Here is a 27,870-nt window from a genome sequence, read left to right on the forward strand (position 1 = left end):
TCTCTCTCCAGCCATAGGCTCTAAGTCTTAGAAACAGGTGGGAAGCAGAGCTCAGAAAGGTTATAAGACCTGCCTGGCCACACATAGTTAATTCTTTGTGGGTCACTAGGTACCCTAGGGGCCTTCTCCACTGTACCAACCAGACATTCTCAGGCAGGTCTGTCTATTCATCTAACCCCCAACTCAGCCAGGCTCGCTGGCCCCAGGAAGAGCCTCTCACACCATGCCTGGCAGCTATAGACACTGTGAATAATGGAGTGCCATGTTTGTCTAATGGATTTATCAGTACTTACGAATGCAGCTTCATCAACAAAAGCAGGTGAAAATCGATGTCCAGGCAGCTAAGTGAGCTGCGCTCTCCCTCACAGCTTGGCGTATATTGATAGTCTTTTGTCCACTTGGTGTTTTGCACCCAATGTGGAGCTAAAATCAGAAATAAAAATGCCCTTGGCTCTTCTTGTAGACAGAGCTTTGACTCTTGCTTAGGGTGGGGTGTTGGGGCTAAGTGCTCCCCATCTAGCATTTAGTGTCCTTCACTGGAGCAGCAAATCACTCAAGGGGTTTCTTTTCTCCAAAAGAGAGAAGGCAGCTCCTCTGAAGTCTCACACAGCTCTGACACAGGCAAGCCATCATACACAGAACCTAGAGGAAGCCACTCTTTCTGCCATGGACCAGAGAGAGAATAGGCACTTTCTTCTGTATAAACAAGTGTGTGTGTGTGCATGTGTGTGTATGTGCATGCACATGCACTTATGTTTGCACCTGTGTGCATGATAAGCTTGTGTATGAGCATGTCTGTGTGTATGTGTGTGTATTATGTTTGTGTGTGTGGTTGTTTGGTTGGTGGGTTTTGTTTTTGGCTGGTTGTGTTGGAAGATTTAAAAGGAGTATTGGATGTTTCTTGACAAATCTGCATTAGGATATGGAAATGTAATGAAGCAGGAAAGCTATGACGCCTTAGAAGTTGTTCTATTTCTGTTTGCTCAAGTACATTCTATGCATCTACCCCATATTCTCATTGTGCTCAGTGTTTGCTGGGGTAGGTGGGGAAGATAATCACATTGGAATGAGCTCCAGATGGTGAGCACTGAGAATGCTTCAAATTAATTTTATTTATATATCAATTGTCTATTATGGGCAAGGCACAATGCCAATTTCTGGGAAAAAATGGAGAGAAGAGATGGTGATGTTGGAGGGCTTCCTGATGTGTTTTCTCATTTGGTAAGAACTTGTGCCAAGCATATGCGATGTTACTTCCAATCCCTGCAGTGACCCTCAGGTTAAGTGTTATTACTCCGTTTTAGAGAGGGGGAAAAAAACAGCCAATAAGCTTCCCCAAATAACAGAAAGAGCCAGAAGCTAAATTGGAATTTAAATTTGGGCTTGTCTAACACCACAACTCAATTTCTTTGCACACTGAGATGCAGGAAGTCAGGTGGTGGTATTGCCCCATTTTCTAGTTTGGAAAATGTCCATGGCCATCTTTTGCTATAGCCCAAAGATTCTCAAATACTAGCATTCATCAGGGTCTCCTGCAGAACAGATGGCCTGCCCTACCTCAGGAGTGTCTGCCATAGGACCCAAAGATATGCATTTTAGTAAGCCTATAGGTGGTGCTTACACTGCTAGTCCAGGGACTATGTTTTGAGAACCACTGCTACAGATGCTGTATCCCAAGGCCACAGAACCCAGAAGAATAAGATAGCTATTCTGACAGAGAGTTTTGGTGAATCACCAGATAATTGGCAGGCCCCATCTCCTCAAGAACCTCGCTGCTCTCTGGTAGAAAAAGAGAGTTCCATGTCCTGTCCTTCCCAAAGCACAGAACCCCTGTAGGCTCCCTCCCATTTGGATCCTGGGTTTCTCTCTTGACCTTCCTTCCTTGCTGTTGATTAATGTTTCATTCCTTTCAGATGCCAATGTGTTCTTACAAATATGAGAACTGTCTTATTCGTCCTTCTTTTGCACTCTTCTGTTGGAAGCAGAATTTAAATTCTGTTTTATTTTAAAAGATTTGGGAGACTTGCTATTGATTTTGCAGAGAGCAGATTATATATTTGTGTTAATGTCTGGTTTTGTGTTAACAAAAGCATGCACACATTTTGGAGAGATGTACATTTAGGTTGTTCTTGAGAGAACAAGGAGATATGGTAAATATCATTCCCATTTTACAGGTAGAGAATTTAAGGCCAGAGAAAACTCAAAAAATACAGCTACAAAAGTACTACTATTACTATGTATCACTTATTAGTAATAATATTCTGTCATTGAGTGTTTATTTGTGCTACCACATACATGTGTATATCTCATTTAACCCACACACAATCCTGCAAGTTGGTCATCATAACTAAAATTTGTCAAATACTCATGATAGGCTTGATAATATGCTAAGCCTTTTACCTGTATTGCCTCATTTAATACTCACAATTGCTCCATGAGTTAGGTGTCGTTCTTGTCTACAATTTTTTAGAAAAGAAAACCAAGCACAGAAAGCTGAGAAACTATGTTCAAAATTACATCACTAATAAGTGATAAGGTATTAACTAGATCCCAGGGCCTCTGTCCTATCCAGCCTCCTAATACAGATGCTATTATTCCACATTTTGCTGATGGCCCAGAGGGATCACTGAAGCCATATGGGAAGTCATAGCAGCAGAGCACCAATCTAAGGCATTCAATTTCAGAGTCCTTAATCTTAATTCCTACACTTCCTTAATGCGGTGAAGTCAAAACCTCAGGTCTATAGGCTCCAAACATATGTTCACCCATCCCAAACTCTACCTCTTTTAGAATTCATGCTACATGGTGCTCTTAGAATCCTCCTTAGAAATAAAAAGTATATGGTTGGTCATAACAGCTGAGTATAACCACCTGCTATGTTTTGCGTTTGTCCCACAAAAGTTGATATGAGCAAAGATTAATCCCCAAACTGATGTGTTGGTATCTGAAGGTGTGGCCTTTGGGAGGAATTAGAGTTAGATGAAAATATGAGGGTAGGCCCAACGATAAGTCGGTGGTTTTATAAGAAGAGGAAGAAAGACCTGAGTTGGCATGCTGATGCTCTACAACAGGTTATGATGTAGCAAGAATTCCCTCACCAGATGCTAGCACCTTGATCTTGTACTTCCCAGCATCCAGAACTGTGATAAATAAATTTATTTTCTTTACAAATTACCTTATCTGTAGCATTATGCCTCAACAGCAGAAAACAGACCAATACCCTTCTTGCCTGTGAAATCAGGAAACAAGCTTCATTTTCCAAGGACACACAATTCATGCAAAATTATAATGAAAGATTACAACACTGCTGGTGGGACTGCATATTGGTGCAGCCAATATGGAAAGCAGTATGGAGATTCCTTGGAAAATTGGGAATAAACCACCATTTGACCTAGCTATCCCTCTTCTCGGTATATACCCAAAGAACTTAAAAACAGCATACTACAGGGACACAGCACATCAATGATTATAGCAACACAATTCACAATAACTAAACTGTGGAACCAACCTAGATGCCCTCCAGTAGATGAATGTATAAAAAAAAGTGGCATATATACACAATGGAATATTACTCAGCAATAAAAGAAAATAAAATCATGGCATTTACAGGTAAATGGATGGAGTTGGAGAATAGAATGCTAAGTGAAGATAGCCAATAGCAAAAAACCAAATGCCAAATGTTTCTCTGACATAAGAAGGCTGATTTATAGTGGGGTAGGGAGTGGGCGCATGGGAGGAATAGATGAACTCTAGATAGGGCAGAGGGTTTGGAGGGGAAGGGAGGAGACATGGGGTTAGTAATGATGGTGGAATGTGATGGAGATCATTATCCAAAGTACATGTATGAAGACAGAAATTGGTGTGAATCTGCTTTATATACAACCAGATATATGAAAAAATTGTGCTCTATATGTATAATATGAATTGTAATGCATTCCTGTGTCATATATAAATAATTAATTTTTTAAAAAAATATTACAAATCCACTCATATTATTTGTTCCATGTTGATTAATGCCCTCAGTTTTACCCCAGTTTGGTTGCCCATGGAACAGATCCCATGGGACTCTCTACCTGGCCTCAGTGGGTTCTGTCTCCATTGCACTTTACACACTCCCAAAGGGAGGGGTACTTCTTAGAGCACCTGTCACAAAACTATTTTTGTTGCCGTTGGGTTGCTATGGCATTCTCTTTAATATAATTATGCCTCTAGCCCTGGGATATCATCTCTTCTCTGGAAAGTTGGGGCAGGGGGATGAGGGTGAACATGAATAGGGACTTAGGCAGAGGGCAGGTGGTTAACTCAGAGAAGCTAGTAGATAGAGTTGTGGTGAAGCGGGTGGAGAGGATAATGATTCCTAGAAATACTGTAGCATCTTGGAGCTCCCTGCATGCTGACCCACTTCTTTCCTATTTCCCAAGCACATGTGAGGAGAGGCTGCCTGAACATCATTCTGAAAGAAAAGAGAAGAGAAGGACTAGCCTTGTTTTCCTCATGCCCTTGAGTTTCCAACCTCACTCCCTGCAACCCCTGCCATATTCTTTTGAAGACAAAGGTGGGTGAGCTGCAGACAACAATAACAGAGCTCCAATCTCCTTCCAGATGCTTAAGGGGCTTGATGTCAGAAGGAATGGGGGAGGCACCATATGCTTGGCACAGACTCCTCAGCTCACTTTGTTCTCAACGAGTTGCTTCCTTATGTATGAATGTCTGTGTGTCTCTCAGAAGCCCTGAAGAATGAGATCAGTCAGAGGGCAAGGTGAGCCAAAAACCTTTCTGTGTATGTTCAGGGAGCCCCAGAGCATCAGAACCTTCCCAACCAACTGCAATCTTGACCTCTCCCCATGCTGGCTACTCCCAAGGGAAGAGGGAAGCTGAAACAAGGAGAGGGGTTGATGTGATCCCATTTATGGGGAATGAAAGAAGAAACTTAGGCAGAAATGGAGCCAGAACAGACAGGGTGTTATGTGAGTTTGATCACCATGCCCTGCTGAAAGAGGGCTTTGTAAGTTCCTCCACTAGATGCCATGTGGGGTAATATGGATAATTTTGTTTTGTTTTGTTTTCTGTGAAATTCCAGAACAGAAGCCAGTTGGTTAAAGATTGAGAAAGATAGATATTGACTCATTAAAGGGAAGTATATTCTCACATTGAAATTAGAATCTGCTTCCTCAGGAAATAGTGAGAAATCTGTCACTCAAGTATTCAAGCCCACTGGGGATTGCCAACTAGAGAGGATGTGAAAGGAAGCTGGCATCAAGGGTGACCTACCCAAGATGACCAAAGGGAGTCCCTTCCATGCTGAAACTGAATTCTCGGACTCCAGACCTTGGAGGTCTTAACTCAGGTGAAGGGACTCCACATCTCACCTCTGGCCCATTAGTTAGTTGGTAAGCATTTACAGAGAATTACCAAGTGCCTTGCCAAGTGAATTACCAAAGACACAAATAAACCCCTGGCCTCAAAAAGCATATATTGAAGCTGGGGGAAATGATAATCTCACAGGAAATCATTAGAAGGCAGCAGCAATGGCTCATGAGCATGGTACAAACCATTCAACAAAAAAGCCGCAGTGCTATGGTTGTGGGCAAGAAAGAGTTAGACAGGACACATCTTCATAACTAGTCCAAGAGTACCAAGGCCCAACTGTGAACTACAGTAGCCCAGGAAGCAGTGAGGGGCATCAGCAATATGGTCAAGAAAAGTCAGCATGAAGCATGTCTGGTAAAGGGCATTCGTCTGAGCAGCTGACCTGAGCTACAATTTGAGAAGTCTCCATAGGAGAGAGTTAGCTTGGTGATGACTCCCAGGATGGGGCTGCAGGGAACATTGCTCTCCAAATGAACTTCTTGGCCCCTGAAGAGAGAGATACAACTTGGTGGTATCCCTTCTGGGAAAAAAAGGCAGTAAAGCAAATGATCTCCTCTGCCCCTCTGGCCCAGGAATACTTCAGCAGACATTTGGAGATTACCATTTTTTATCTTGGATTGTAATTATCTGCTCAAGAGTGTTTACTTTGTCTTGTATTGCTATAACAGAATACCTGAAACTGGATCATTAATAAAAAACAAACAAACAGAAGTATACTCCTTACAGTTACAGGGCTGGGAAGTCCAAAATTGAGGGACCCTCAAGTGTCAAGGGCCTTTTCACTGTTTCAACCCATGGCAGAAGATGGAAAGGCAAGAGAGTACATGTGTGTTATGTGTAGAGAAGAGAGGGGATTGGAGAGGCAGGGAAAAGGTAAACCAAACTCATCCCTTTTTCAGAAATCCATTTTTACCTTAATGACATTAATCCATTCATGAGAGTGGATCCCTGATAATCTAATCCAAATTGAAGGTCTCATCCCCCAACACTGTCCAATTGAGGATTAAGTTTCCAACCATGAACTTTAGGAAACACATTCAAATTACAAAGGTGTCTGATCTCTCTAACTATTATGAGTTCCTTCAGAGGAGAATTCATTTTTTACCTACTGTCTCCCAACTACCCTGACCAACACCAGACACACACACACACACACACTCACATAACACAGACACAAGCATGTACACACACATTTTATATATATATATATATATATATATATATATATATATATATATATATATACACACACAAACACATATACATATGTATTCACATTTGTTAATCTATTGATGCATAGGAAAATAAATTAATACATTTTCTAGAAACATTTTTCAAGGAGAGTGAGAAAGAGAGTAGGAGTCTAAGTCCTTGAAATCTGGCCAGTGGCTGGCTTAATAGAGCGATAGCCCAAAAGCACATTATGAAAAGCATGGGCTCAGGACCATAAATATTTCTGAGAATAGAAAACTGAAGGAGGCTGCAGTTTTTCTCAGTGGAATATGGGAAAGTCCCTGACAAAAAACTCAACACCTACAAATAAACTGATGAATGCTATTTCACTATCACCTTAAGCCTTTACCCCACACATGCTCACATGCATGACTAAGCACACACACACCTTCCCCAAATGCTCTCCCATCCCTCACCCACAGGCTTTCTCCAGCCTGCCTCCCCTTCTAGAGGAGCAGAGGAGGCATTTTTGGACTCTGCAAAGGGACCTGACAGGTTTTTCCCTTTGTGCCATTCACTGTTCCTTCACCCAATAGGATTAGTTTCCTGGTTGTCAAGCTCTGCTATTTTTTCCCCAAGCAGTTGACTCAGCCTCACTCTGCTTTGAAAACCTTCCCCCCGTAGAATTTCAAGGGCCAGAATAGACATGTGACATCTCCAAGGGAGCAAAATAAAAAATAAGGACATGGCCTCCATATCAAGCTATTGCCTAGACTAGTTTACAGATGACTTCTTGGGTCCCAGGACTTTCTGAATGTCATCTACATTTTCCCCAGCACAGATATTCCACTTAGAAATATCTGTGAGGCAGGCTGAGTCTCAGAGATATCTAAGGAAAGAGCATAGTGAACAGTTCTGGATTCTTCTTACATTCCTTCTCAGAGGGGCCCACTGTCTACCATCTTGGTACCTCAACTTTCAGATTTACAGGAAACCAGTTGGAAATCCAAAGGCAGGGGCAAAATTTTGTGTGTACACTCTGTGTACACTTCTCTGTGTACACTTCAGGTCCTCTGTACTTATTTGAAGAAAGAAGGTGGAAATAAGAAAGGGAGGCCAGGAAGGAGTAACAAAGAAAAAGAACCACTTTTTTTTTTTTAATGGCTAAGATGGCTGAGTTCATTTCTGGCTTTCACCTGTAAACTGGCTCCAACCTTGCTAAGCCTTGGTTTCCTTATCTGAACAACAAAAAATGGAGCAAGCCCCTGTCTCTCAGGGCAAATATAAGTGAACCAAATAAGTGTTCACTCCATGCAAATGTGGTTAGCATGCTGCAGAGCAATGCTCTAACATCACGGAGGGTTTCTAGCGAAGTTCCCTCACTCCACCAGTCTAAACTCTTAGCAGCAAAGCATGACAAGACCTGTTTGTGCAAACCCTTGCCAACAGTGTGGCACCCAGTTCTTGGTCTTTAACAATCTGTTGTGTGAAAAATGGCATCTCAAAGAAGTCTTAATTTGCATTTCTCTTACTGTCAGTAAGGATGAACATCTATTCACATTTAAGAGCTATTTGTACTTCTTTTCCTGTGAATTATCTCTTCATATCCTTGGCCCATTTTTCTTTTGGAGTTTTTGCCTTATTATTTAGAGCTATTATGCATTAGAGAAATTGACCTTTGTGATCACAGTTCCAAATATTTTCCCCAGTTTTTGTTGTTCGGTTTTGTTTATGGTGGGGCTTTGCCATGTAGAATTTTTTAAAATCCTGTGTAATAAAACTTATCAAGCCGTTGTTTCCTTGTTTGATTGCTTATTTACTATCATAATTATCAAGTCCTTTCCTACTCTGAGACTATAAATAATTCTCCTGTGTTTTATTTTTCCTATAATTATATGGCATTGTGATTTTAACCTTTAAGGTTTTGATCTATATGAAATATATCTGAGTTTAAGATGCCTATTAATATGCTAGTTACAGATTCAACAGTAATTTTCTCAGATGGTTACATTATTGTTCCAACACCATTTGCAGAATGACCCACTAATTTAAGGATGTCTGCAAAAGTATATCCACACTACTCTAAATTTTCTTATATATCCTAATCTCCTTTTAGACTATATTATATCCCATTGATGAGATTATGTATTCATGCACAAGCACCACTGTTTTATTTACTATAACTTTTAAGATATAACATAGCCCTCACCACTACTGAAACACATCTGTTTTGGAATTTTCTGAGCTATCCCTGCTTCTTTCTTTTCCTACATAAATTTTAGGATCAATTTGTCTAATTTCAAAGCATGCTATTTTGTTACTTATTTGGGGATAAAATTTAAATTATAGATTAGTTAAGAAGAATTGAAATATTCATCTTGACTTGTATCCATTAGGAAATATGTACAATGGTGAGTAGGCTTATGTGCCTTGGCTTGACCACATATGGGTTTGAGGACCAGCAGTCTGGAGGTAGGCAGTATGAGATGCTTTGGCAACTTAAGAATACCATCTGGCATTTAAGTGACTTCTGTCTTTCTTCTCTGACATTCCTGGAACTAGCTTCCATCCTTTAAACTATCTTAACTAAAGGGTGCCTCAAGGTGGCTGGGCTGTAGTCAATATGTCCCTATTCCAGGAAACAAGACAGTGAAAGAAAAAATGGACACTTGCCAGTTATCTGCCCTTCCCCTTGTAAGTAGTTTTCTTGGAAGTCCACTCATCAAGTACCACTAGCATGTTGAAAATGTAGTCTTTCCAGAGAGCTAAAAAAAATGTAGTCTTTTCAGCTGGGCACATTGCCACCCCAAATAAAATTAGATTTCTATTTCTAAGGATAGAGGAGAAAATTGAAGAAGTACCTGCAAACCCTGCCCCTCTGTCCCAGAATACAAGGAATCTTTTTTGTTGTCCAAGTCCATGCTCTCTTTACAGGTCTCTCACCTGTAGTCCTCAACACTACAGCCCAGCAAAATCACACCTCTTTAAATCAAATGAAAAATGGTCACTTTTTATTATTCACAGCCTCTCAGCAACATTTAGCCAGTAGACGATTCTCCTTTTCAAATCTTTTTATTGTTTATCTATAGGACATTCTTAACCTTCTTTTACCTTGTCCCATTCTCCTTTGCTCAGACATTTGGTTGCTGTGCTTATTCATTCTTGCTATATAGTTTGGATCTTGAATGTCCCCACAAGGCTCATGTGTTAGAGGTTTGGTCCCCAGGGTGGTGCTGAAACCTGTAGGAAGTGGGACCTGGTAAGAAGTCCTTGGGTCATTGTGGGTGCTTCTTCTAGGGGAATTGTGGGAGCCTGGTCTCTTCCTCCTGCTCCAGCTCAAGATGTAACTGTTTTGCTCCTAAAATGCACTCTGCCATGATGTGTCACTATCCACCACCCTCACCAGAACTGAGCTGATACAGGCACCATATGTTTGAACCCCCAAAGCTGGAAGCTAAATAAACATTTTCTCTTTATAGATAAGTTGCCTAAGATATTTCATTGTAGTAATAGGAATCTGACTAATACAACTCTTTATTGAGTTCATGCAGCCCCATGACTGTATGTATAAGGGAGGCATATATGCACACCCATACCAATACTTCCCAAATTTAAATGTCCAGCCCAGCACACCTGCTTGGAGTAAAGCTGAAATCTTTTATCTGGTGCACTGAGTACATGTGAAGACACAGAGCATCTAGCAAAATGGTTGAATCACTCTCCAAACAGCTTGTCAGTTTCATTTAAAGTGAAACACACACTCAACCCTATGGCTCAGAAATCCTGTACCTTTTAAGGAGTTTTCTTGGAAGTCCACTCATCAAGTACCTAAAGAAATGAAGACATGCATACCTATAAAATCAGTACATGACTGTTTATAGCAGCTTTATCCATACCCAAAATCTGGAAGGGAAAAAAATCCCAACTATATAACAGAGGAACAGATAAACACATCATGGTACATCCATACAATGAAGCGCTCCTCATCAATGAAAAGAAATGAAATTATTGATGCCTGCAACATGTATACATTTCAAATGCATTATGCTAACTTAATGAAAGAAGCTACAATCAAAGGACCACATATTCAGCTGAGAAAAGTGGTACATGCCTGTAATCTCAGTTACTTGGGAGCCTGTGGCAAAAAAGTCACAAGTTCAAGACCAGTCTGCCTCAATAAATAAATAAATAGATAGGTCTGTAGCTTAGTGGTACAGCACTTGTCTGTCTTGGTACTTCCAAAAAAATTATTTCATCTATACAATTTCATTTGTCAGAAACTCTGGAAAACATAAACTATGGATAAAGGAAAGGAGAAGAGTAATTTCCAGAGGCTGAAGGTGGGACAAGGATAATAACTGTAAAGTTGTATGAGAAAACTGGGGGGATTGAAATACTCTGTATTTTGATTGTGGTGGTGGATACCCATACATTGATATATACATTTGGCAAAAATTACAGACCTACACACTTGAAAAAGTAAATTTTACTACAAAAATCATACCTAAAATGTTTCCATGGGCTCCACACTTAATGTATCTTTTGGGGGAAGTGAACACAAAATTCAGAGTCTATCATTTTATTAAATGGAGTTACTTTAGGAGGGGGGAAAAACACCTTGGCAACACCCTGATGGCTTTTTTCTTATCCCTTACCAGAATCCACAAGTCTGGGTGGCTCCTCCCATTCTGATCTGACCATTTCTGTTGTTTTTGATTGATTTTTTTTTTCCTTGATTGTTGTTGTTGTTTGTTTTGTATGCTTGTTTTGTGATAAATGTTGAATCCAGGACCCTGTACATGCTATAATCACATTTTATAGTCTCAAAATCCTCTAGGGGCTTTCTTGCACACTTGTGTCAAGTCCAAGAACTTTCATCTCCCCCTGAAGCCTGCCTTTCTGTGACTCATATCCCACCATTGCAAATCTTGCTCCTGCAAGCCCTGGTGCCTCAGAGGTTCTATGCACCTGATCATCCCCTATACACAGACGTGGTTTGCAGGTTGTTTAGCCCTGTACACAAACATCATCTCAATGAGATGTCTAGGTAGCCACTCTTGATTTCCTACTATATTTAAATACTTTTCTGAATCTCATCATTTCCTAAGAAATGATTCACCCACCATTGTCTCTCTTCCCCACCATTATCAAGTTCATCTATGGCAAGAATTACTAAATATCTAAATGACTGAGCAACTTTGAGATACAGCATTGCTTCTAACAATTTAAAATGCTATGTGGCTAGATCCGCTGCTGCTGCCGTGGCGGGCGAACCTGCAGGAGGCGGCGGCAGCGGCGGCGGCCGAGGCCGAGAGGAAGATGGCGGACGGTGTGGACCACATAGACATTTACGTGGATGTGGGCGAAGAATTCAACCAGGAAGCGGAATATGGTGGGCATGATCAGATAGATTTATATGATGATGTCATCTCTCCATCTGCAAATAATGGAGATGCCCCAGAAGACCGGGATTACATGGATACTCTCCCTCCAACTGTTGGTGATGATGTTGGCAAAGGAGCAGCACCAAATGTTGTCTATACCTATACTGGAAAGAGAATTGCATTATATATTGGAACTCTAACATGGTGGACAACAGATGAAGACTTAACGGAAGCAGTTCATTCTTTGGGAGTAAATGATATTTTGGAGATAAAATTTTTTGAAAATCGAGCAAATGGCCAATCGAAGGGATTTGCCCTCGTTGGTGTTGGATCTGAGGCATCTTCAAAAAAGTTAATGGATCTGTTGCCTAAGAGAGAACTTCATGGTCAGAATCCTGTTGTAACTCCCTGCAATAAACAATTCCTGAGTCAATTTGAAATGCAGTCCAGGAAAACTACACAATCGGGACAGATGTCTGGGGAAGGTAAAGCTGGTCCTCCAGGAGGCAGTTCACGAGCAGCATTTCCACAAGGTGGTAGAGGATGGGGCCGTTTTCCAGGGGCTGTTCCCGGTGGGGACAGATTTCCTGGGCCAGCAGGACCAGGAGGGCCACCCCCACCTTTTCCAGCTGGACAGACTCCACCACGTCCGCCCTTAGGTCCTCCAGGCCCACCTGGCCCACCTGGCCCTCCACCTCCTGGTCAGGTTCTGCCTCATCCTCTAGCTGGGCCTCCTAATCGAGGAGATCGCCCTCCACCACCAGTTCTTTTTCCTGGACAACCTTTTGGTCAGCCTCCATTGGGTCCACTTCCTCCTGGGCCTCCACCTCCAGTTCCAGGTTATGGCCCCCCTCCTGGGCCACCACCTCCACAACAGGGACCACCTCCACCTCCAGGCCCCTTTCCACCTCGCCCACCTGGTCCACTTGGGCCACCCCTTACACTTGCTCCTCCTCCGCATCTTCCAGGACCACCTCCAGGTGCCCCGCCGCCAGCTCCACATGTGAATCCGGCTTTCTTTCCTCCACCAACTAACAGTGGCATGCCTACATCTGATAGTAGAGGTCCACCACCAACAGACCCATATGGCCGACCTCCACCATATGATAGGGGTGACTATGGCCCTCCTGGAAGGGAAATGGATACTGCAAGAACACCATTGAGTGAAGCTGAGTTTGAAGAAATCATGAATAGAAATAGGGCAATCTCAAGCAGTGCTATTTCAAGAGCTGTGTCTGATGCCAGTGCTGGTGATTATGGGAGTGCTATTGAGACATTGGTAACTGCAATTTCCTTAATTAAACAATCCAAAGTATCTGCGGATGATCGTTGCAAAGTTCTTATTAGCTCTTTGCAAGATTGCCTTCATGGAATTGAATCCAAGTCATATGGTTCTGGATCAAGACGTGAACGATCAAGAGAGAGGGACCATAGTAGATCACGAGAAAAGAGTCGGCGTCATAAATCCCGTAGTAGAGATCGCCATGATGATTATTATAGAGAGAGAAGCAGAGAACGAGAGAGACACCGGGATCGTGACCGAGACCGAGACCGAGAACGTGACCGAGAGCGAGAGTATCGTCATCGTTAGAAGCTGAAGGAAGAGGAACAACTTCCAAGACAAAACAGTCTTCATGGGGGAAAATGACGCTTGTCCAGCAGTTTGCTTCTTGTGATTGAACTGAACCTGTAAGGATTCATGGATAAACTGAACAGGAATAGATCTGAATAAAGCAAATCTGCATAAATGGTAACCAGTAGCTCTACTTTTATTTTTTATGTTGCTTAACTGTTTTATTTGAAGGAAACCTGTGTGATTTAAAAAGTTAATAGCTTTTGCAACTTTATTACTGGTTATATACATTTGGCCATTATAATGTGCAAGCAATTGGAAAAAAAAGTCAAGTATATGCTTGTTTTTATAGTAGTTTGTTCTTGTTAAAAATGTTCATATGATAATGTCTGTAAACAGCACCACTTTGATTACAATAGATGTAGTGTTGTAATAAACTGTTTAATGGGAAAAAAAATAAATAAAATGCTATGCTTCTGAGTTAACTCTCCATGAGCCTCATTGTTCACCCCCACTTACACTGACACCTCCCCAACTATCCCACTATTCTTCAATTACTTCTCCAATGACAACCTTTGAAAGGCATATCCCTGGTTCTTTTCCTGATCCCCACCTCACTTCCCAACATCCACTCATTTAATTGCATGTGGCTGAAGGCACTGGGCTCCTTCATGCTTTAGCAACTCTCTAAGCCAAATCCATTCTCCCCAAAGCTTGCCTACCCATCTTCACTCCTGCTCTCAGTTTTCAAGGCTGTTTGGAGGAAAACAACAAAGGTTAAATAGGAAGTTTCCATGCAGAAAACAGAGTTCAGCCTCAAGTCCCTCAAATCTGTGTTCTCAGCACCATCTCAGAGCAGGGGCTAGTTGGTATGGGTTTACTTACAAATAGCTGTGCTCATTCTGCAGCATACAAGGACCAGGTACTAGGATTCACAGAAATTATCTGTTCTCCAACGAGGGGTGGACACATTTTCCAGGACTGTCCTCAACCATATCAGTAGGTCCCAGAGTATTGAGCATCATGTGACATGCCTGTGAGTCCCGGAGAGAAAATATACCCTAATAATTCTCCACTGACTTACTCCTTTATTATTTCAGCAAATATTTAGATCCACTTCTTTTGGCCAGCTTCATGCCAGGGTAAAAGAAGAGAACACTCACAAGCATTGAAACAACACAGCCGAATTGAGCAGCCCTCGCCAATGTTTCCAACTAAGTGCACCAGTCGTCCATTATCCCACAGAGCCCAATCTCTCTTGTATGAATCTGTAGACACGATCTCACCTACTGTAGCTAGGTCCCTTTCCCCTACGTCCAAAGAGGTCTAAAACACGGGCCATTTCTCCCTTTCTTTGTCCTGCTCAAGCCTGAATGTGGACGTGCTGGGCTCCTCAACTCCCTCTCATATTCGTGAAGATCAAAAATTGTGAAAAGAAACAAAGCTGAAGTAAAATGTTACTGTAATGTAAGTTGAACACAAATCATGAAGAGCAGGATGGTTCTCCCACCTCCATCTCACACTGGCCCCCTCTTCTCCCAATGCAGGCACCCTGCTTCCCTGTCACTGTATTGGCCATCAGAGCCCTGCCAGAAACTCCCTTTGCACCCATTGATTTGGGGCCAAACAGAAAATGAGGCAGAGGATGCCTTCTGGTTTGGCCCTCAGCTATATCATGGTCTGCCCTTCTTTGTCCCTCTCTATCCATCAGTCTGTGGTGCCCTGGGGAGATGGATCAGCAGGTGTCCAAACTCACTGTTCATTTAATGCACTGAATAAAACATTACTCACAGATTAACGGAGCAGTTTTAAGTGAACAACCATTTTCATCTGTTTTAAATTTTCATGGGTACCTTTCTGAAGAACAAGTACATTGTTAATAATTGAGGGGGAATGAGACCTTGTTAATCTTTCTGTATTTTAATAAGGTCCGACTGTGCCCCAGCCATTTATTTTTAAAACAGCTTCATTTTTTCCCTGAAGTTGTTTCCTTTGAGGAGAGTATTGGTGGGGTCTGTGGTATGGGGCTTTGAGTCTAGGGGGGCACTGGGAAATGGTCTTTGAGTTTCAGGAGAAAATCATGGCGGTCATGCAGGGGTCAGGACCCACAACAGAGGGCCCAGCACGTCCAGCCTTAGCTGGAGCCAGGAGAGGGGCTGCTGCAGAGAAGTTGTTGGATAATCTAATTGATAGAGAATGGAGAAGGAGGTGGAAAGGCAGACATGAGTGAACAGTAAAAGGGCCAAAGGAACCTACAGGAATCAGAAGGCTGGACTTTGATTACCTACCTCAGCATGTTGAGTGAGTTCCCGTATACTTTTAAGTTCTGACACTCTCTGAGTCATACTCCCAAATAAGTACAACCAAACCAGTGAGTAAATTTAAGACAGCCTAACCCCCTGCACGCATCATCTCACTGAAGCCTCACAACAAGCATTTCAGTACTAATTTACCCTGTATTAATGATAGCAGAAAAATGAGGCAAACAGATAAAGCCACTTGCTTAAGGTTGTACAGGTAATTAGCAATATATGTAGGACGGGAATGCAGGCCTTCTTGGATTCCAAATCTTTGCACCTAACCATCAGGCAATGCTGAGAGGATGAGCTGTCCAAAACCTACATTGGCCTATTTTTCTGATTCTGGTGTCTAGCTGTCCCCAGGCAATAATTCCCTTAGTTCATTCTGGGTCTAGAAAAATCACAGCCACATCTATTCTGCCTGCCTGCTGCACACAGCTTCTGCCCTCACTGTGGCAGGTGTCTGCCCCATCACTAGCCAGCCCACTCCCATTGACACTTGGCCATGTGTACTTCATTACTACCAAGCAATAGATAAGGTCCTGGACAGTTTGCAGGGCCAACAAGTATCCTGGAGCTTCTGGACTTGGGGCTGAGGTGGTGAATGTTGACAGTAGAACAAAGAGGGATTGGTTCAGACAGCACAGCTTCAGCCTGCATTGAAAGCCACTCAAGTGAGGAATTCACGCAACAAGCTGTTAAAGCCTGCTGTGTGGGGACTTAAAACAGCTCTACATTAAAGTCTTACTCCACTGGAAAAATCAACTCTTCATATTTATAGGCAGGAAAGCAACCACCCTACTTGCTGGACAAGTTTAACTGGAAGCTTCCTGAAATGAGGAGGAATACGAGGCAGGATAAAACAGGTCACAAAAAGCACAAGATTGTCCAAGTCCAGGATGTAGGGGTTGCACCCTTATACTATGAACAGAAAAACAACTCAAGGCTTATTTTAGGGGCTTTGCTCATGTGTGATTTGTTACATGTTATTTGTAGAAATGTAGAGTGCTGGAGAGTATGTTTCCCAGAAATGCCCTTATCAACCAAATCCAAATTTCTCTTTGTCCCAAATGTCTAGAATTTCATTATTAAGAATTTGTTCCTTGCACAAATATACCAGCAACAAAGGAAGTCACCATGGTTAGATTCTATCCTCAACCCACAGCTTTACCCGTAGTATGGTTGTCTCTGTACTTTCTGTACTCTCTTCCATCTGCTTAGGAAAGCAGAAGCGATCTGACAACTAAAAAATAAATGCATCTTGCAAACATCTCTAAAATAAATGCAAATGCAGCCCACACAAAATCCAGGAGAATGTACAAGCTGTCAACACTGGTACAGTAACTGGGTGACTCTGGGTGAATAACTTCAAATATCTGAACCTTACTTCCAACATCCACATCATTCTTTTAAAAGAGTTATTTTTTTTTAATTTGCTCTAATCAGTTATACATAATAGCAGAATGCTCTTCAATTCATTGTACACAAAATGGAGCACAATTATTTCACTTCTCTGGTTATACATGAAGTAGGTTCACACCATTTGTGCAATGATACATGTACCTAGGGTAATGATATCTGTTTCATTCCACCATCTTTCCTATCCCCATGACCCCTCCTTTCTCCCCCCTCCCCTTTGCCCAATCCAAAATTCTTCCACTCATACCATAGCCTCTCCCCATCATTATGGATTAGCATCCATTTATCAGAGAAAACATTTTGCCTTTGGTTTTTTTGGGGATTGACTTACTTAGCATAATATTCTCCAACTCCATCCATTTACCTGCAAATGCCATAATTTCATTCTCCTTTTTTGAGTAATATTCCATTGTGTATATATACCACATTTTTTTATCCATTCATTTGTTGAAGAGCATCTAGGCTGTTACACAGTTTAGCTATTGTGAATTGAGCTGCTATGAACATTGATGTGGCTGTGTCACTCTATTATGCTGATTTTAAGTCCTTTGGGTATAGACCGAGGAAAGGGACAGCTGGGTCAAATGGTAATTCCATTCCAAGTTTTCCAAGGATTCTCCGTACTGCTTTCCATATTGGCTGCCCCAATTTGCAGTCTCAACAGCAATGTATGAGTATGCCTTTTTCCCCACATCCTCGCCAACACTTATTGTTGCTTGAATTCTTAATAACCGCCATTCTGACTGGAGTGAGATGAAATCTTAGTTTTGACTTCCATTTCTCTGACTACTAGAGATGTTGAACATTTTTTCATATATTTGTTGATCGACTATATATCTTCTTCTGAGAAGTGTCTGTTCAGTTCTTAACCTATTTATTGATTGGGCTATTTGAGTTTTTTGGTGTTAAGTATTTTGAGTTCTTTATATATCCCAGAAATTAGTGCTCTATCTGATGTGCATGTGGTAAAATTTACTTCCATTCTGTAAGCTCTCTCTTCACCTCATTGATTGTTTCTTTTGTTGAGAAGAAGATTTATAGTTTGAATCCATACCATTTATTCATTCTTGATTTTTTTGTGTGTGTGTTTTAGGAGTCTTGTTAAGGAAGTTGGGGCCTAATCCAACATGATGAAGATTTGGGCCTACTTTTTCTTTTATTAGGCGTAGGGTCTCTGGTCTAACTCGTAGATCCTTCATCCACTTTGAGTTGAGTTTTGTGCATGGTGAGAGATAGGAGTTTAATTTCATTTTGCTGCATATGGATTTCCAGTTTTCCCATCAGCATTTGTTGAAGAGGCTATCTTTTCCCCAATATATGTTTTTGGGGCCTTTGTCTAGTATGAGATAACTTTATTTATGTGGGTTCATTTCTGTGTCTTCTATTCTGTACCATTGTCTACATGTCTGTTTTGGTGCCAATGCCATGCTGTTTTTGTTACTATGGCTCTGTAGTATAGTTTAAGTTCTGGTATTGTGAGGCCTCCTGCTTCACTTTTTTTTGCTAAGGATTGCTTTGGCTATTCTGGGTCTCTTATTTTTCCAAATGAATTTCATGATTGCTTTTTCTATTTCTATGAGGTATGATGTTGTGATTTTAATTATATCACATTGAATTTGTATAGTGCATTTGGTAGTATGGCCATTTTGACAACATTAATTCTGCAATCCAAGAGCATGGGAGATCTTTCCATCTTCTAAGGTCTTCTTCAATTTCTTTCTTTAGTATTCTGTGGTTTCCCTTGTAGAGTTCTTTCACCTCTTTTGTTAAATTACTTCCCAAGTATTTTGTTTTCTTTGAGGCTATTGTGAAGGGTTGGTTTTCCTAATTTCTCTTTCAAAGGATTTATCAGTGATGTATAGAAATGCATTTGATTTATGGTTATTGATTTTATATCCTACTACTTTGCTGTATTCATTTATTAATTCTAGAAGTTTTCTGGTGGAATTTTTTGGCTCCTCTAAGTATAGAATCATGTCGTCAGCAAATAGTGATAGTTTGAATTCTTTTTTTCCTATTTGCATTTCTTTAATTTCTTTCATCTGTCTAATTGCTCTGGCTAGAGTTTCAAGGACTAAATGTTAAATAGAAGTGGTGAAAGAGGGCATCCCTGTTTTGTTCCAGTGTTAGCCTTAAGCTGGTTCCTATTCCATTGGGTCAGCCTCAGGTTGCCAGGTCATATGTCAGAATGAGGAATCACCAATCTACCATGAAATATCTGTACAGCTCTTAGCATATCCTAGCATTCAGTCAGCAGTCTGTAAATTATTCTTGTGGTTTTATTACTATCTTTATCTTTGCATAGTCCTCTAAGGTTTATTAGCTCACTTGTGCCCCTCTTTTTCCTGTGCAGTAGGAAAGGCTGGTGTGCTCAGCCTCATTTTATAGAGACTTAGAAGGACTTGGTAGCCTGTCCTTGACAAGGGTCACCACATAAGTTCTAAGCAAAGTCAGCTCCCCTGTGCCTTTGTGCAGAGTTCTTCAACCCCATCTGGGAGAGGTATTGGTGCAAGTGTCCATTTTTCTTACCATGTCTTGACAGGAGAAGTTTCTGCCATCCCTAATGTTATGTGCTGAGTTATGTCACACCCCTCCCTTAATATATAAAAGTCCTTACTCCACTGCCTCAAGATGTGATTGCATTTGAAAATCGGTCATTTGAAGTGGTAATTAAGGAAAAAGGAGGTCACTGAGGTGTACCCTAATGCAATATTACTGATGGCCTTATGACAAGAAGAGATTAGGCATAGACACCCACAAAGGAGTGACCCCATGAACACACAGGAGGACAAGACAGCCACCTACACATCAAAAGAGATGCCTGAGGAGAAACCAACCCTGCTGACACCATGATCTTTGACTTCCAGTTTCCAGAATGAGGAAAGAATCAATTTCTGTTGCTTAAGAGACAATTCTATGCTATGGCAGCCCGAGAAGACTCAAACACCTCCAATCTGCATTCAGAAAGCAGAGTAAAGCTCCTGCTGTGTGGTGAGCCGCTTCTGCCGTTTCTGCAGACTATGGTCGCCATTACAAGATGACGCTGGCTCCGCTGTGGTCTGTGACAAACAACTCCTTATCTGGGAAAGTTGGCACATGATTTTTCACCACCCTGTGAGAAAGCTCCACGCGGCAGCTTTGCATTGGGGCTTGGGATGCTTTATTAAGGCTGGGAGGGGCATCCGAGAGAAAGAAGAAGAAATATCAAGGGCCTGAATAAACTGCTGAAAGAAGATTCCTGAGTTGCGTCTTCCTTGCGGGCAAGGGGTCGCGACACTGCTGGCCCCACAGGCCTCAGGCCCAGTTCTCTGCTGCTTCCCACTATGCCACCTGCCACTTTGTTGCCCTTCACCTTTGCCACCTTCCTTTCTTACCTTACTCACTTGTTTAATCTTTCTAACTTTTTGTTTAATGACTCTAAGAGAATTCCTCTGACTACATACTTGGAGTCCCTTGCCTTGGTCTTACATATCACTATGCTGCATATTTGTGGATGTGTGTATTTATATGTGTGTGGTTGTATATTTAGGTATCTCTTTTACCCTTATTTATATCTACTCCTTAAGAACATATTGAGATTAATGGAACATCAAGGCTCAATGGAACTTTAAGGACCATTTATTCTATGATCTTAGTTTTACAAAGGAGAAGACCAAGACCCAAGGTCACAACACTGATCAGCAACAAAGTAAGTGTGACTGCTAGTTCTAAGCTGTTCTGCCAGGCCATACTGCTGTTGCGTGTCTTTAAAGGAACCGAAGATCCCACTGATGAGTGTCCCCTGGAGTCTGTCAGCAGAGTTTCTGGGACATCCTCAGACACTGTTCTTTCCTCCAGCTCTCTCTCCTTTCTATTCCTCAGATCTAGCACATTGTACATGTCCACCCTTTCTTACCTGTTGCCCTTTTTAAAGACTAGGAACAATGCCTATGCAGGTACTGACACACTCAGGAGAATAGATTTGTGAGCATGCACTTAGGTGTGCTGATAGACCCCCAGTATACATCCATGGATAAATGAAAATTTACAAGTAGCATGTCTCACAGGTATCAGATTACACATAATTTGTAATTACTTGATTCATTTCTGCCCACATTCTGCATGGGGAGGGTATAGGTAACCATCAGAGGTGTGGCTTCCTGGAAATAAAAGCTATGAGAGTAATATTAAGAAATAAATACACAAAAAATGCAGGAAATTGATTACAGTGGTGGCCTTAAGAATGGAAGAGACCTGACAGGTCTGATCCTAAGGAAGAGAAAAACCCGCAAATGCTTTATTTATAGTGCAACACATCAAAGAGTATTAGTGTGGCATGCTTCTTCAGGAAAACAGGACAAGAATGGGGAAAACAAGTTGTCTGGGACTTGGCAGGTTACGCCCGTCTCCAGGCAGCTGCATTTGACCCTAGGTCTGTGAGCTAAGGCAGGGTGCCAGCATGATCTGGGCTTTGTGGAACCAGGGAATTTCACACAGGAGGTCCCAGAAAAGTAGCCTTCCTGCCTTATTATGGCTCAAACAAACCCATATTTTGTACACGGCTTCCAACATTCATTATTTGTCTTCTCTACTAGACTGTAAGGACCATAAGAGTAGAAAGGCCTGGATTTGTCCCCCAGTGTCTTGAAGGGTCTGGCAGGTACAGTGTCTCAAAAAAAACTTTGATTGAACTGAATAGATAGGCACACGCACTGGCATTTGCAGACACAGACACATTAGGACAGCACACATGGGTAGAAGCACCATGTGGGGCCCACACAGGCATGCATTCATGGTCCTATGCATACATTACATATAAAGCAGCATATCAGGACACACATGGAGTTTTCACTGTAGGTGGCTCATTCTTCGTTGGTCAGGGGATGAGGTGAAGTTCCTGTGAAGCCCCCAGGCTGTCTTGTGCTGCTAGAAAGTATATGCAATGCTGGCCTGCTATTTTTTCAATCCACAGCCTGGAGTGAGCTATAGAGATGATCTGTGGGAAAGCTGAGCCCTGCTGGGAACTGACAGCTCTGACCCAGATGACAGTCAGCAGGCAGCAATAAGAAAATCACATCCAGCTGGGGGCCTGGCCTCAGCTGGTCAGCATCAAGCTCCCCACCTCATGGAGATATGGAGTTCTCCAGAGGCCTCCAAGGCTCCTCTAATGGAGTCCACAGTGTCTTTAAATATCCAGCATTCAGAGCCCAGTCCAGGAGCAGCAAGAGCAAAGCACTGCGACTGCCTCTCCTAGCTGCTGGGAAAGTAAGCCAGGAGACAGCTTCAGACTGGAGCTCAACCTCCTCTTGCCCAGAGCACCGACATGAGTGACTTAGGAAGGGCTGTCACCACAAGCAGACTGGTACCAACTTCATGTAGAAAAAGTCTCCACCAGGCTGTCAGGTGAAGAAGTCTAGACCATTACAGATCTGTGTGTGCCAAGCACTCTCTAGCTATTGTACCTGCTCTGCAAGCTGATTCATTCTGCCTAGGCCTGGAACCCTCACCCAGATAATCTCACCTGCCCTCAAGGAGTTTTACATGCAGCCTCCATCCAGGTACCAAAATCACCTTTAAAAAAAACTAAAATCATAGTTTGTCACCTCCCTTTAGGCTTTCCAGTGGCTTCTCAATGAAATCCAATCCCTTTCCTGGAGGTGATGTCCTCTGTGACCTGGATCCCAGCCAACTACTCCTCTTGGCCACCACTCCATAGCCACACTGAATTTCCTCTCCTTGAACAAGCTTATCCTTGCCTTGCTCTACTTCAGCTGCTCCTCCCCCTTGACCCCTCACCCTCCCAGGGTTCCTGGGCTGGCTCTTTCTAGGAGCCTTTCCTTGAATACTCTGTGTAAGTAGCCAAGGAAGCTTTATCAATGTGGCTACATTTTTTTTTTATTCATCTTTTTATCTAATGTCTTAACTGCCTTTGGTCTAATGTCTTAACTAGGGATCTTCAATAACCGTTATTTATTTCTCATAATTCTGAAGGCTGAAATTTCAAGATTAAGGGACCACCAGAGTTAATATCTGATAAGGGTTCTTCATGGCTTATAGAGTCAATCTTCTCACTGTATTCTCTCATGGCCTTTCCTCCTCTATGTGTGTACATCCTGTGTGTCTCCCCTTCTTCTAACAAGGATACTGATCCTATTCGATTAGGGCACCATCCTCATCAGCTCACTTAATCTTGAATTATACCCCAAAGGCCTGTGTCCAATTACAATTCCATTAGGAATTTGGGTTTCAACATGTAAATTTGATGGGATATAATTCAGTCTGTCCTGGTGAGAACTGACATCCCAGACCCAGAGGACTGTCTGCAGGTAGCAACAAGAAAAATCACACCCAGCTGGGGGACTGGTCTCAGCTGGCGAGCATGAAGCTCCCCACCTCATGGATATATGGAGTTCTCTAGAGATACATTGATATTTACTCAACAAATAATTATTCAGCACCTACTATGTGTAGCCACTGGTTCTTGAGGCCAACACACAGCAATGAACAAAATAGAAAAAGATCCTGCCTTCACAAAAGTTGCATTATGATTGGATAAAGATAGTACACAAAAATAGGTGCTATGGACAGAAGATCTGTATCCCCCAAAGTTCATATGTTGAAACTCAATCCCTACTCTTATGGCATTAGAAAATGGGGTCTTTGGCAGTTACTAGGTCATAAGGGTGGAGATCCCATGATGAGAAAGGAGAAGACACAGTATCTCTCTACACCCTTTCAGACAAGTGAGGACACAGTGAGAAGAAGCTGACTACAAACTAGGAAGCAGGCCCTCACCAGACACCAAATCTGCCAGCATCTTGACTGTGGACTTCAAACTTTGTGAACAATGAGAAAAGATTATTTAAGCCACCCAATCCAGGTTGACTAGGAATAAGCAAGTGAATGTATTGCACTTCAGAGAGTGGTAAGTCCTATGGAAAATAACACAGGGAGAAAAAAATACGGTAGCTAGAGTCAGGAGAGGGGTTGTTTACTGTGTAGGATTGTTAAGGAGGGGATGCTATGTGACCTGAGGTTGTTAAGTGTATTATCAATATATTACACAGGATTGTCAGGAAGAGTTTGCTGTGTGACATGAAATTGTAGTGGAAGGATTGCTATATTGTGTATGATTGAGAGGGATATGTTTGCTTTGTTGTGTATGTCAGAGAGGGGTTGCTATGTGACCTCAGACTGTCAGAAAAGATGTTTGTATTACATTGCGCTGTCAGAAAGAGGGGTTGCTATTTTACCAGAAGTTTTTCAGGAAGGGGTTACTGTATCATGCATGGGTATCAGGGAGGGAGTTGCTTTGTTGTGTAAGGTTGTCAGGGAAGGGGTTACTGTATTACTTGGGATTGTCAAGGAGATGTTGCTATGTGACCTAGAGTTGTTAGGGAAGAGGAGGTGTTGGTATATCTTGTGGGCTTGTTGACAAAGGGTTACTATGGTGCATAGCATTGTCAGAAGAGGGGTTGCTATGTTACCTGAGGTTGTCGGGGAGGGGTTATTACGTCACACAGAGTTGTCAAGGGAGATCTAACAAGGACATGGAGGTATTTATCATACTACCCACAGATATCCCATCTCAGACCCCTTCTTGGCAGTTAGTGATGGGCAGGCTGTTCCATGCCCAGGTAAGGTTAGAATTGGACATGTGGCTTACATTGGCCAGTGAAGTATGAGTGTAAGGGATGGTATCACTCACACACTTAGCTCATACTACAGCCCAAATCAGCCTGGCGGCCAGGGTGAGAGTAAGATGAAGCACATAGCCTAGTTGGCCTCCAGAGGGGCACATCCTATAAAGGAAATGTGGAGATAACTCAGCCCATCTTGTCTTGTACAGACCTAAAGAAAGTGAGGGATCAGCCAGAAAGACCTGGGGAGAGTGTATTCCAGGCAGAGGAGAGCAAGCACAGAGCAGAAAGATGGTATAAATATTCAATGAAAATAAAAGACCCGATGGCTGGAGCAGATTGGGGAAGGGACAGAGGGCAGGAGACTTGCGACCATGAAGGCCACTGCTAGGTATTAACTCAGGTCGACAGGGGAGCCCCTGCAAGATTTTGAGCACAGACATACCACCTGAAGTATTTTTTTAAAGGATCCCTCTGGCTACTGGAGAAATGGTGGAGGACAAGTGGCCATTAAGACACATTGATGAGAAGCTATAGAGGTTTAGACCAAGGTGAGAATGGAAAGGGAAAAGGAACTAAATTTCATAAGTATGGTACTGAGACTGGTCAATGTAGAATGAGAAAGAGGAATTGAGGGCAGCTCCCTTGTCTTTGGCCTGAGCAAGTGGAAGGATGGAATTATTATTTCCCGAATGGGGGCCTCTGAAGGAGTAGCTTTAGGTATAAACCAGGAGTTAGACTTTGGACCAGTCTTTCTAGAGTAATAGAATGAACTCCAAAGCTTCGGCACACATGACCAAGAAGACTGCCCAGGACGAGGGTAGGGGCACCAAGGACAAGACACCACATGGACCTAGGGGGCAGCCTCAGAATCCATAGGATATGTGGATGATACAGCATCCTGGATCACCTGGAACTGACTACACAGGGATAAATTCTTCTTCTAAACCTGGAAGCTGACCACATGAGGGAGATACAGATCATTTTTGCTCTATTCCTCCTGGTAGTTTTTCTAAAAATCCCAGAGCAGTCCAGTCAAATTCTTCTTACCACTACAGAGAACAGTGAATAGAATCATAATGAGCCCAAGAGATGCCAAGGAACAGAGGATGTGCAAGGATAGGAAAGTCCCCACACAAGAGTCCAGCTCACTTCCAGCATTGCCACATGAAGCTGGAGAGAACCTGCAGACAGTTGAATACAGCAATGGTCCAGGATATAGAGACCACTCCATGGAAGGCCAAGTGGGAGAAGACCCACATAACTAAGAACTAGTTGTAGAAACTCACTAGGACCACCCACCTAGTAAGAAGTAAGCATTCTCTGGAGGCTACTCCAGAGCCCGTGTGTCTGTGCAGACATGACAGCATCCCTGAAGCTTTGTCCTCAGGGAGTCAGCAATCATCCATCAATGGGTTGTATCCAGACAGAGCTTCTCTACCTCTGCCTCCACCTCTGTTCTAGAACTTGGGCAAGGATAAGTTTCTCTCCCTCCCCAGCCTTCCTCCCTCCATCTCTCTTCCCATTTTTTGTCTCTGTCTCCACCTCTTTCTTTCCACAAATATCTATTGCATAACTTCTAAGTAGTACCTATTAGACATTTTAAAGTAAGAATGAAAATTATTCCAATGTGGTCGTTTCTGGCAAGATGCTCTGATTTTAGTGGAAAGAGGGACACACAGACAGATGGTCACAGCACATAGGTTGGGCAGAGCTACACTGAAATTATAATCATATCTGTTTTGCAATGAAGACAATAGAGGGTTTAAGAAAGAAGTTATACTTATACTATATTATCTGTATATAATGACTAGATTCATACAGAGCTAGGCATGTGGGGATTATTGCCCCTCACCCTAGCTGGAACTATTTATTCCTGATTCTGGATCAAACTTACCAAGAGTTTCTTCCATTATGCAGAGTGAAAATGATTCTCTCTTGCTGTGTGGCCTTGGATGATGCCTTCTGTCTAGATCACAATTTGCAGATGTCAGAATATAAGTGACAAGTAAAAACTGTCTACAATTCAGGGTTCTTCTCCCCATCAGCCTTCTCCTCATCTCTTCTCCCAGCCCTTCAAAGGTTCCCTCATCTCCTTGATGCCCCTTGTCTCCCAGGACCACACACTAGAGTCCCACTCTTCACCCCTTCTTGAACGCATAGTCAAGCCTGCTTCAACGTTCCCTGTGTCTGCAAGGGCATGGGGACAAGAACCCAATATTTTTTTGCCCTCCCCTACTACCACCTCCACACGTACATACTTAGTTGCCAAACCCATACTGAATTCTTACAAGAGGAAGAAGAAGGAAGGGAAGAAGATAGGGAGTGAAGGAGGAAGGAACTTTGGAAGGTGCAATGCATAAGAATAAGACTGTGAGGTCAGATTACAAATACAAATATACAACTTTGGCTCCTCCATTCACTGGGTGAGTTGGACTGCTCTGCCTCCCTGTATCTCACTTTCAACATCTAAAAATGGTTTATAATTAATATCTACCTCATTGGATTTATTATGATGTTCAAACAATATCTCATAAGTGATAACTCAGAGAATTCCCCTGGTTTGTGATCAGAAAATATCAGCAAATATTATTAGGTCTTTTGTGGTCAGCAAGACACGGGTTTGAATCAACATTATGACATTACTAACTGGTGAGCTTTGGGCAATTACTGGAATTTCTCTTCATCTCCATTTTCTCCTGTGTGGAAAGAGCAATAAAACATGACTCCGAAAGCAAATTCTCTGTGAGTGGAGGCTGTTTCTACCACTGAAAAATCCCTGCATACAGTAGTCACTTAGCAAGTACTTCCTGGAAGTATTTCTACTCCAAAGACCTCTTATGGAAGCAGACTTTCATCATTGTTTAGGCAATGTAAGAGCCTCATGACCATTCTCTATGCTGTTGTCTGGACCACTCTAATCTTATGCCTGAGATCAGCTTTTTAAAATCTCAATTAGTCTCCTGCTTAGAAATCCTTATTTTCTTATTTAACCCACTGCTTTCTCTCAAAATCTCTCTCTCTCTCTCTCT

At 42.3% G+C, this 27,870-nt stretch overlaps 1 protein-coding gene across 1 annotated transcript; it reads left to right on the top strand.

The window, feature by feature from the left end:
- The first annotated feature begins 11,807 nt into the window (after positions 1-11,807).
- LOC124085180 (cleavage and polyadenylation specificity factor subunit 6) lies at positions 11,808-13,681 on the top strand. The gene has a single exon (XM_046432718.1). It carries the CDS (start codon positions 11,863-11,865, stop codon positions 13,516-13,518), a length of 1,656 nt encoding a protein of 551 aa, XP_046288674.1. The 5' UTR covers positions 11,808-11,862; the 3' UTR covers positions 13,519-13,681.
- The last annotated feature ends 14,189 nt before the right edge of the window (positions 13,682-27,870 follow it).

Source organism: Marmota monax, unplaced genomic scaffold (assembly GCF_021218885.2).
Source record: "Marmota monax isolate L192 unplaced genomic scaffold, Marmota_monax_Labrador192_F-V1.1 WCK01_AAM20220418_F8-fsc00062, whole genome shotgun sequence".
NCBI lineage: Eukaryota > Metazoa > Chordata > Mammalia > Rodentia > Sciuridae > Marmota > Marmota monax.